A 12,450-nucleotide genomic window follows, 5' to 3' on the forward strand; every position below is an offset into this window, starting at 1 on the left:
ATATTATATTAGAAGTGCTTTAATGATACCCTGGTGGGCACAGTACTTTTTGTAACTTCTCTTTGTTTGCTTCTGCTGTTTGGTCTTTATAGATGGAGTTCATACTAAAAGCAATAAACTGTTTTGAGTTGCCTGTGAGGATATTGGGTTAGCAAGTTCAGAGTATGAAAATGTATATTAATTTTAAAAAAATTTTAGTTGTAGATGAACACAATTAATTAATTAATTAATTAATTTATGTGGTGCTGAGGATCAAACCCAGTGCCTCATACATGCTAGGAAAATGCTCTACCACTGAGCTACACCTGCAGCCCTAATTTTGATGACTTTATTATCAGAACACTAGAGTTTGTGTAGTTCTCCAGAATTAATTTTGGTGACTTAGAAGTTAAAACCAGCACCCTACCTTGGCAATGAGCTCTTTTACTGAATTGGGATTCTGAGTAAACTGAAAATGTTCCTTCTTCCTATAATAATTTATTGCTAATGGGTGGTAGCAGTGTGTAAGCATATTCTAGGAGGCATCAGAAAGAGCAAAGGGACAAAAATCTTTTCTCCCCTTATTCTTCAATGTAAATTCTTCGTTTTAAATAATGTTAAGTATTGAAAATTAATATAAGAAAGTATTACTGACCAAAATAGATATTCAAGAAATAACATAGTAGGGCAAATGCCACATACAAGTTAAATGAGGTAAGTCTCTGTCCTTTATTCTTTATATTTGTAACTTTTCACGCTCACGCAGCTTTACCCAGTTCAAATAGATTACTCTGTTGGACCCATAGATCACCCTACTTCTGAACTGTTTTCCTTCAGAGAAGGTATGTCAAGTTCATTATTGCAGTTACTGTTTTTGCTTATATCTGCCTCCTAGCATTGAAGCCTCTGCCTCTGTTTTAAGGGACTTCCACTTGTACTTGCTTGCTTACGGTGAAGCCTGCACCCTTTTCTTGGCCCAGAGCCAGGTTTTCTCCCCTTCATTGTATACTGAACAAAAGTAATACTCCTATCTATTGCTCACATATGTGACATCCAACAGTTATGAAGAAACTTAACTGGTTTCATAGCACATATGACCAGTTGTTCTATTGACAGTTTGCGGGCTTGCCACAGTGGTCCCACTGTTCAGTTGTTTTTAGTGAGGACTGGATGTCTTCTTTCTTCTCCAACTTATTATTTTTGATATTGTCACATTTTTCTCAGAATAATGAAGTATTTACAAAATACGTTTACTATTTTCCCTCTAATTCTAACCTTAAAATGAACAAAGTTATTGTGTACTCTGTAATTATATTAATTTCCCAGACTCTTCTGCAGTTTCATTTCCAAAATTTGTAGTTTTCCATTGACTTTCAAGTTTTGAAATCGAATCTGCTTTAAAAAAACAAAAAACAAAACAAAACAAAACAAAAAAAACCTTTGGCATCTTGAACTAAACACTGCAGTTTCCAATTATTTTGCTACCTGAGAGAGAAAAGTCACCTGCTTAAGTATCCCACATAGTAAGGAGGCAAATGATACTTTATAGAAATCTTGCTGCATCTTCCTTAAGTTAGATTATATAGCTATTTGATGTTGTGGGTGATAACTATGAATTTGTGATTTGCATGGCTTCAGATGTCATAATTTTTCCCCCACTTTCTAGGAAGTAACAGCTAGCAGTCGCCACTATGTTGACAGGCTATTTGACCCTGATCCCCAGAAAGTTCTACAAGGTGTCATGTAAGTAGTATGTATTTAAGAGTCTATCAAAAAGTCTTGTTTGTTTTCATGTTTTAATCTGCCAAATTTTATAATTCTGAAAATGCAGGGTTATAATATTTTCCTTCCATTTGGCTTCTTTTTAAAAAGACTGCTTGACATTCATGACTTTTAACATTTTACTATAAATAATTATCTGTTAGATAATTATATCTTCATTTTTTGTAGAATACTTGTTTTATACTTAAAAATTTTCCTTTGGAGAATATTTTTGCTACTTTAGTATCCACAGAAACCAGAAAATAAAATTGATCTTTTGTAATTGGAAAGCAGTGGGAGAATAGGTTAGTAGGTTTTGTTGTGCTTTGTTTTTTGATTAACTCACCAACTGCCTCTGGGTCTCCCAGTGACATTTTATATATCAGAATTTAAAAAACAGGCATCAGAAAATTTAAATACACTCTTGATAAGATAAATGCCCTTCTTTTCTCCAAAATTTCATCATGTTTAATGAAAAGAAACACTTTTAAGCAATATCCTGGAGGTGATTATATTTTTAAAAATTGAAGTAGGAAAAATGGGGTAAAACTTCAAATGACTGAAAGGTATATTCTCTTTCCTTTTGAGCTTTAGCACAGTATGTTTTTAACACATTAGTTTTAAGGGAAAAGGTCTAACCTAAATTCTCCTAAGGGATGAGAAACACACAGAACCCACAGGCCTGAACTGTGTTTGAAGAAAGAAGGATGCAAAATAGGGTGAAGATGAGATGCATTTGTGGTAGCAGTGAGACAGAAATGTGTGAACCCCTTTTTTCTTCTCTTACTCTTTATGTTGTCAGCCAAATAATACCTTAAGTTTAACTCTTGCTCAATCATGCAAGGCTAGGATGCCTTATTTGTAGAAATTTCTTCTGATTGAAATTTGTATTCAAAGCTTCCCAGTGCCCCAAAGGCAAAATGGAGGGATGTTTGGGAGATGTGAATTTGTAAAAGGAGGCAAAATAAGTGTATATGGTTATTCAAGTTGAGCTGGAAGAGAAGGTGAGGAGCTGCCTGGGACCACCTAAGATATCTGACACTTTATAAAGATGTATCTTTATGTCTTCTGTTTACAGAAACAATAAGAGATATGTCTTGTTTTTTTATTGTGTTATTATTTGCTTTTGTCTCCTTAACTGGGAGATTTTGTGATGATTAAGTCTGCTGTTTTTAAGACATATTTGATTATTACCAGGAAAAGTGGTATTAAACCCTTCTATTTAATTAAATCAGTTTGGACTGTACCTACTTGAGCAAGTTAGTTGAGAAGGTAGATTTAATTTAACATTTCTCCTGAGACCAGACAGGCATTCCCCACATACAGCCAGACAGCTTTGTATATTGATAATCCTAAATAACTACCAGTAGTTAAAACTTTGAGAACATTAGAATCATTACGTGTTCAATAAATGGTATTCAATAAATGGCGATGTACTATTACTAGTATAGTTGTTTAGGAGGAAGCTACTTATTAATCAAAGATTTTTCATGATAAGTCTGTATACTGAGTTGTATCTGATATGAGTAGATTGTCACTTTGAGAAATTTTTAATTTACCAAAGAACACTATAACTTTTAAAAAGTTGATAAAATATCAAATAAGAGACAAAAGAACATTGAGAAAGATTAAATTATAATGAAGCAACCAAAGTGTGGCCTCCGTGACTCTTAAATAATTATGAAGTCTCAGACACAATTAACTGTCAGTTAGACAGACAAAGAAAGGCTGTTCATGTTAAGGGATGTTGGAATGGAAAGAACATGGACTTGGCGTTGGACAACAGTGGGTTGAATCCCTGGTTAATGGCATTTCCTACTGGGGTCCTTTCCTTGCTGTGGGCTTGAGCAAATTGCTTAATTTTCTTGACCCTTCATTTTATCATCTGTAAAGCGTTGTTTTGCCAGGTGTTTGTGAGAATTAAATCAGAAATAAAAAATTCAGTACTAAATGTGTTGTGGATACCCACCAGCTGACACTTAGTTAGTTGTTCTTAGCTCCAAGATAAAATAACTTCAAAAGTAAGATAATTCTCTGCACAGAATTAAAAGGAAAATTCAAATTAAAGAATCAAACATAAAACAATTTGAACTGAAGAAGAGGAAAGAGAGGGACTTAGATTCTTGACTTAGATAAGAGAATAAAATAATAAGAGAATAAAATTCTTGACTTAGATAAGAGAATAAAAACCATAATACATTCTAGTAAATGTGATTGCTACATACAATACTAAAATCTGTTTATAGTTTGAAAAGTACAGATTACCCAGCATTTTTTTCCTTTATGTCAGAGTATGGCTGGCCTTATGGAGGTTTATTTGGTATGATTTTACAAAGCTTCCTTTTCTCTAGGTAGAAATACTTACTCTTTCTGACAATTTTTTCTTAAGTTAACATCATTATCCAAAAATTAATTTTAGGATGAAAAATAAATTATATTTTAAACATTTTATTTATTTTTAAGTAATTTTAATGCAATATTGATAGAAGGAAAATGGAACCAAAATGATACTTAGGAAAAGAAAGTTGACCAATTTTTCTCCTTTTTATGTATCTTATGCATCTATTGAGTCACACAGAGACCATTACTAGAACAAAATAGGTAGGCAAGAGAGGTAAGCGCAGAATGTGAACAACTAAGGTAGTTGCTAATTTTAGGCAAGGAAAAGACAGACTGAGGTAATCTTATTTAAGTCCAAAATATCCAACTGGAAGGACATAAAAGAATTGACAAGAATTATAGCTTAAAGAATTAAAACTAAAGTTTTGTCATTTTTCTAGCTACATTCAATTTTATTTTTATCAGTAAAGATCAAAAACATATAACATATTAACAGAAAAAAACAAAATTGAAGAAATCAAGGGTAAATAATGTGTTTTCATCCATTTATAATTACTCAACTGAATTACAGCCATAGCCACACCCATAAACATAGGGAATGTTTTTGTAGATAACCCATATCGCCCAGGAGTGTTTTACCCAATCAGTCAAGAAGAATATTCAACATCAGAACTGCTTATTTTTCAGTTGTTGAAGAATGGGAGTTATCAAAAAGTAACCTTTTTGGTACAGTAGTTAGCATAAACTTCAATGATCCTACTGTATCAAAGGTTTGAATACAAAATCAGGTCTTTTTCTCTGTTTTTTAATGAAGTGCTTCATGAATTTGCATGTCTTCCTTGCAGAGGGACCATGCTAATCTTCTGTCATTCCAATTTTAGTATATATGCTGAAGTGAGTACAGGTTCTTTTCTCTAAAGAGCAAAATTTTATATGCATAACTGAATAGATTATTAAGTGTGGTGTGATATATGAATAGAGAGAAAAGGGAGGTCACTTGTGTAAGTCATGATCTATATAGCCTTTGTAACTGCATGAAAGAATATGTGTGTATATTGGATGAACTACCCTGCATTGCAGATTCTGGGCTTCCTCTCATGTAGAGATCTGCATGTGACTGTAAAAAACAATTGTAGGACAGTTTATGGTAAGGTTATTATGGTATTGGTTCAGCCATGTTAAATCTCATAATTGAAGAACAATGCTTTTCAAATGCTTTTGTAGATCATGAGTCAGAGTTATTTAAATACTGTGCAGTGTATGTGTCTTTCAAAACATACTAGAGCTCTTGATCTGGTTCTTCCTTTACTGATTCATAATGAAAAGATTGACAGATATTCTTATGTGGCCCTCTGTAAATATTCCCATGATAAAAGGCAAAAGACTGATAGAAGCATATGTGACCAGATTTGTCCTTTCAAATCAATAAATAGAATAAACTAGAAAAAACAGAATCAACCAGACTCTCTTTGATTTAATTTACAGGCAGTTGCAGATACTTTGGAATTGTGTGGTTTTTACCAAGAATCCATTTCTAAAGTGTCTTCTCTAGTATTTTAGTGTACTGATGAAACGAGTTTATTTTGGTAATGATTTTCTGGTCCCAGAAATGATCCAACTCTGGTTTCAGTATAAACAGGTTCCATTTTCTTACATGAGCTAAAGATATAAATTTCTATAAAATGAAATATTAGGGTTTTGAGAACTTTTAAGTTAAAAGATTAAGTTTTATGATAATTCTAAATTAATATCCTGAAAAAGAAATATCTTTAAAAGGCTTATCCCCTAATACATTTAATCTGTAATTCTAAAAAGTGTTTTGAGTAGCCAGGCATGCCACCTGTGATCCCAGTAACTTGGGAGTCTTAGGCACTAGGATTGCATGTTTGAGGGCAGCCAGTACAATTTAGTGAGTCCTTGTCTCAAAAACAAAAAATAAAAAGGACTGGGAATGTAACTTAATTGTAAAGTTTCCCTGGGTTCAATCACCAGCCCCCCCCCCCCCAAATAGTTGTTAAAGTAAATGTCTACAAAGTCAATGATAATATCAGATGTAATAGAGTAATCTTGAGTCTTATTTGTTTATAACTATATATTCTGAAACAATTTAGTCAGAATTATGGTTAAAAGGGTGGCAGGATTTTCCAGAATGTTAGATCATATTGATAGTCCTGCATACAGATGAGCTGTTTGTTTTTGTGTATGTGTGATATTAACTTTGAACATAGAATAGCTATATATTTATATGCCTATGTGTATATATCTTTCCATGTATATAAATCACTTATTTGCTGCCACAATATTCTTTAACATTTAACACATTTTTATGATCTTTGGAATGATTGTTTAAATATTAATATGCTACAAAAATATTTGGGCATGACTAATGCACTTATTTTAAATTTCTTCATTTTTGGAGAATGTGATTTATATTCATATATTGATAAAGAATTAAATACAATAAATATCCTAATTTCAGAGTCAGTATTTAATTTTAAAATTTATGCATTCACTTTTTAGGAGCCATAAGATGCTGTAGAAGAAAGGTTAAATATTTACAGTAGTTTTTTGATGGTTTTATGCAAGTCAGAACTGTATCTGAAACTACATGTATTCCAAAAATTTGCATCATGGAAGAATTTATAAGAATGAGCTGGACACAGTAATCCCAGCTGCTTGGGAGGCTGAGGAAGGAGGACTACAAGATCAAAGCCAGCCTCAGCAATTTAGCAAGGCCCTAAGCAACTCAACAAGACAAATAAAATACAAAAAAGGGCTGGGGATGTGGCTTAGTGGTTGAGTGCTCCTGGGTTCAATATTCCCAGTACAAAAAAAAAAAAAAAAAAAAGAATGAAACTGAATTGCTGTCAATTCACAGGTCTTTTTGGTTTCTACATCTAGTAAGTAGATATGCAATAAATACCAAAGTTAACTTGAGTTTTCTGTAAAATGTTTGCTTCCTGAATTGAAGCCTTCTGCAAAAATAACTTTTGTTTGAATAATAGATCATCATTATCAAATTCTTTTTAAATTGGCAATTTACATACGGCCAGTTATTAGTTTGGAATATTAGTATGAATATAAATATTCTTTAATTGGAATTGAGTATATATACCTCATTCCCAACCAAGCTTGGTAACAGAGAGCTTGTTGTACTGGGTATTTTGATACTACATTCTCCAAAAAGAGCTTTATAATAATTGCAGGGGCAGAACCTGAGTACATTTGTAATTTTCAAAGTTCAGATCATTTTTATAGGTTGTTTTCTATGTAACCTTATTACTTACCCACAAGTATGGTTTTTCCTCCTATTTTATGGACAAATATTGTATGAACAGTGTGTTCACTGTTTACTTATCAAATTGTAGTTTTCAGTTTCCAGTATAATGTTTGGTTACTTTATATCAATTAGACTAAACATGATTATAGAACAGTGTTCTAAACAAGAGCTTCAGGTAAGTGGAAGGTAATACTGTTTCAAAATGAAAATAATATTACTGATCTTTAGCTTGGGGCTCCAGCCTTCAATACTTTTAAAGATAATTTTGTTTTTAGAGGATAATAGGTTTTCAGTTAAAATTTATGCTATTTTTTACTGTTATGAAATAAATATGCTTATACCTGACTGCAACTTTCTCTTGGAGATTTCAGTTTTCTTTAGCTTTTGCTACTATTTTAATGCCATAGTTTAGTGTTTACTTTCTCTCAGCATTGATCAACTTTATAATTCTCTAATTTAGACATAACTGTGGTAGACTTTGTGTATGTTTTAATATTTGAGACTTTTTTCTCTAATTAATCTCTTTCAGAGCAAAGAAAGGAAATGAAGTAGAAAGTTTAACCTGCATGTAAAAGTGGGTGCCTCATAAGTCCATTTATTAGTGTGCAAATTTAAGATTCTGTCTAGATTTTAGCTGAAGTTGTTACTTGACATATGCGTGTTTGGAACCTCTTAATATTGACTCCTCTTATTTCATCCCCACAAAATGGGATATCCTGAATACTTTTTTTTTTTTTTTTTTTGCCTTTCTACCTGGATATTCTTATCTTACCTCAAGATAATTTAATGTGTCTCAAGTCAAGAAAGAGCCTTGTCTCTAAGCTTCCTAGTGTTTTCTGTGTCTAGACATGAAGTAGTCATTCAAGATATGCCACAAAAAATTTCCTGTACCTATTGAGTCATCTTATTAACTCCTTCCTCAAAATGTCCTATGTATTAATGATTCCAGTGGCTATTAACCTAATTTTTCTCACATAATCAGATCCCCAGGGGGAGTTGGTTAATTCCTTCAACAAACATTATTAAGTGTCTGCCAAGTGCCAAGCATTGTGCTAGTATGGGGGTATTTAAGAATGAATAATGTAGTCTCTGGGCTGGAGAATTTAAACGTCTAATGAAGAAGTCAAATAACTCAAGAGGCAGTCCACATATAGTTTGGTGACTACTATGATGGTAATAAAGCGTAGTCTCCTTGGGACCATAAAGGGAAGCATTACCCTCTTAGGTCCCTCTCTTGACTCTATTCTTATCAGCATGCCAATACATTCCACATTCAGCTTATCTTAGGCACTGCTTCCTTCACGTCACTTCAGTGTTCAGAAACGTAATCATTCTTTAATCCATCTCCCTTTAGTTTGTCCCTTCTCCCTGTTACTTTCCTAGTAACTCCCTGAAGTTAACCTTCCTTTCAGATCAGGTTCCTTGTCCTGCCCAAGAAACAAGCAGGATTATGTTCCTTTCTAATATAATTGTCGGTGAAAGGCTTTTCCTTTTCCCTCTCCATCCACTTATCCAAGTCCTGACCATTTTTAATCATTGTTTTAGTTCCTCCCATTGCCTCAAAAATCTGTTAACCATCAAATTTTCCTGTCTGTATAAACACTCAGTTTATAACATAATACTGCCTTACATTGCTAGTGTTATTTTTGTCATTACAAGGAGATTGTAAACTCGTCAGGTCAGGCATCCCTTCGTGTGATGTTTTTGTATCCTTCATACAGCCCTCTATAGTCCCATGCTCAAAAACTAATAGTTGAGTTTCAGTGGAATATAAGTAGGACATCTCCTTTCTACATCAAAAGTTGATAGGCAGGAGGTTATATTCCATTCATCTCCTGGGAAAAGGATGCCTGAGTAAAGCTTAGATACACTTTTATTTTGTATAAAAATGTAAAAAGTGAAGAAGGAAATGAATTTACCAAATTCCTTTTCCATGAGTTTGTTATAAATGCCTGATGTGCTAGAGGTCATGCAAAAATCATGTGACTGAAAAGACATGGGTTGAGATGATTGACTTTGTCATTTAGTATGGGGTTCTGAAAGAAAAAATCTCTTAAGCATGAGTTGTAGCTTCCTCATCTGTAAAATGGGGTTGATATTATAAAAAATTATAAGGAAGGGGAAATAAAAGTGGTTATAGCATATTTTATAAGCTTTAAGGAATATAGAACTGAGTTTTGCATTTTAAAAAAAATACATATTTCTGGGCTGGAAACGTAGCTCAGTGTCATTCGTGAGGCCCTGCATTCAATCCCCACAGTGTGGCAAAAAGAAAAAAATTACATATTTCTATGATGGTACATTTTCTTAAATCATAATAATTAATGATCCATTGATAGTAACTTCCCTGATATTTCCAGACCAGATTTACTTTAATGCTGCTAAAGATGAACAGATTTCTATCCTAACAAGTGATGAGTGTGTTCTGATGGAGGGACACCTAGTCTAGACCTTGAGGTCTTGGGTCATGTTTCCTGGAGGAAGTAATGTTGGCACCTAAGTTTATACTGGAAGGATGAATAAAGTTAGCCAGAGGATCATATGAAGAAGGGGATAAGGAATGATGAGAGAGACAGACAGACTACATTGTACTTAGATCTGCTAAAGGGGGAAATGTGGTGATTATTGTCTCTTTTGGTTTTAACTTTTTCATAGAAATGACCTACTAGCATTGCTTTATAATAACAACTGAATTGAATTTATTTGCTGGGCATTAACTTCTTTCCCCACTAATGAGCATAGTTATATTTTCTTACCAGAGCCAAAACAAGAATTCCTTTTTCCTTAGACATTTATTCATTTTACTAATAAGTGTTCTCTTCAGCTTGCATTTAGTCTATAGCCACTGGCTGCCTCTTCATGTCCCTTTTGTGAATTATTAAGAGAACTGGAAAATTGGTTTTGTTTGCTTTTTTCTATAAAATTGTTCACTTTAGCACAGTTGCAGATGTTTGGAATGGGTTCATAGGGAATATGGAGACAGATACCTCATTTCTGCTTAGTTTGAGAAGAATGGGAAAATATTAAGGTGGGGAGTTCTGTAATAGGGTACCCAGAATGGCGCCTGGCACAAAATACTCCTTTAAAAATGTTTTTATTTTTTAGTTGTAGGTGGACACAATACCTTTATTTTATTTTTACGTGGTGCTGAGGATTGAACTCAGGGCCTGACATGTACTAGGTGAGCACTCTACCACTGAACCACAACCCAGCCCCAAAATAGTCTTAAGTAGATAGCTGCTGGATAGATGAATGCACTGCATTTAGTAAAGATGGAATGCAGTATGAGAAGGAAGATGATGAAAGTAAATGAATAGCTGTGGGGTTAAGATCTTTAAGCTGATGAATTGGAACTAAGCCTGGTAAGAAGGAAACAGAGGCATCCATAGGAGCCAGGAACCTGGACATGTAACCCATCACTAACTACGCTTTTCCTGAGACTTTGCTATCTTAACCTTCTATAATCATGCGTCAGAACATGGTAAAAGCTTCAATAAACTTCATTTGGTTTAGTCCCATGATGAAAAAATTATTGTTACTTATCTCTTGTAAACCATATAGAAGCCTGAAGGATAATTTACAGAGAGGATATCTCAAGCTGTGTAAGACCTATCTGCAGATGCTGAGCTAATGGAAGAAAAGAACAGGCAATTTCAGTATTTGACTCAAGGCTTGTAAAAGTGCCATTCAGAAACGTGTGGGGAGAATCTGCTTTCAGCACTTCCCTTATCATAGCAGTAGTTTCTATAATAATTGTGAAGGATTGTTATTTCCTCCGCTCCCCTGCTTCCCAGTTGGGGATTGAACCCAGGGTGTTGCTTCACCCCTGAGCTGTATTCCCAGCCCATCACCAGAGTTTTAAATGTCAGTGAATGTGTTTGGTGTTGTAAATACGTATGTAGTTTTTTAAAGTAACGTTTCCCCCCGTTTTTCTACAAGATTATGTTTTACAAACAGTGCAACTTTTTGAGATTTTAACTTTCACGGTTGTCAAAAAATTCCTACGTATTATAGAGCTCTACTAGCTAAAAGAGGGAAAGTAAAAAGGGACGTTGAATCAGCATTTGGGAACTTATTGGGTTGTAAAAGAAATGGTTGAGCTCCAAACTGCAGTGCTACCAATGATCTTAATACTTCCATACCTGACTTCCCCTTATTAAATAAATATTTTGTAGTGTCTCTTGTTGTATTTTAAATTAAATTCCTAGAAATATAACCTGCTTATACACATAATTCTGAAATAATATAATGTCTCATCTGCTTATAATATAAAAATATAAATAAAAAGATATAATTTATTACGTTGCAATATGTAAATGCTTAGGTCTAACTGAAATAGGAAACTCAGTGAGGATAGTATGAATGCAAGAATTGCAAATGTAGACTGATGATAGATATGTGGTATTGACTGTTAAAAACGCCACCAAACTGGTTTTTCCGTAGTGATTAACTTTTGATATAAAGTATATCTCCCTCTTTTTGTCAGGAGAAGCACAATACTGAAAAATTCAGTTTTCTTTTGAACTATGCAAAAGATGCTGTCTTTTTGTAAAACCATCACCAGAAATTTCCTGCCTTTCTTGTAAACTTCTAAAATGCCTGTTGGGGCCATAATGCCCTCCTGCTCACTTTGAGAACTCCTGCTATTTAGGAGTCCATGGGTATTCTATATTAAAATAGCGCTGACTAATCAGGGAAGTATTTTTAAAACATTAGTAGTTGTGGGTTTGTTTTAAGCTGTGCATTTTTTCTCAACACGTCCTTTGTAACCAATCATGAATTGCTGAACCAATTGATAGAGGTCCTCTTATTGTGAAATAGAGTTTTACTTCTGGTGAAGTAAACAGCTCTTTATAGCTAGAACAAAAAATACTGGTGAATATATAAGAAATATTACAGTGGTTCTTAAAATATTTTAACCTTCTTACAAGATAGTTGGCTACTTAAGCAAAATGGTAACAAAGTACTATGTTGGTTCCATCCAATTTTAAAATCAAAGTGTGTGACAATAGTAGCAGAAAGAATAGGAAATGGAAGTACACGTGCAAGGCTCTTAACACATGAAAATATCACTTTAAGTTTGTCATAAA

General features: G+C 33.6%; 1 protein-coding gene across 5 annotated transcripts in view; it reads left to right on the forward strand.

Annotated features, from left to right (window-relative positions):
• ARMC8 (armadillo repeat containing 8) overlaps positions 1 to 12,450 on the forward strand; it is a 109,075-nt gene that overhangs the window by 27,277 nt on the left and 69,348 nt on the right. For 2 of the 5 annotated variants that reach the window (XM_079155015.1, XM_079155016.1), the window contains exon 2: positions 1,646 to 1,722. The exons of 1 other annotated variant lie outside the window; for it this stretch is intronic. In XM_079155015.1, coding sequence (XP_079011141.1) covers positions 1,646 to 1,722 — 77 coding nt within the window. Of the gene's footprint in view, positions 1 to 1,645; positions 1,723 to 7,889; positions 7,935 to 7,961; positions 10,542 to 12,450 lie in introns of those variants that run through there. 2 more of the 5 variants (XM_079155018.1, XM_079155019.1) reach the window with 2 other exon arrangements.

The sequence above is a fragment of the Sciurus vulgaris genome, assembly GCF_902686455.1.
Source record: "Sciurus vulgaris genome assembly, chromosome: 10".
Lineage (NCBI taxonomy): Eukaryota > Metazoa > Chordata > Mammalia > Rodentia > Sciuridae > Sciurus > Sciurus vulgaris.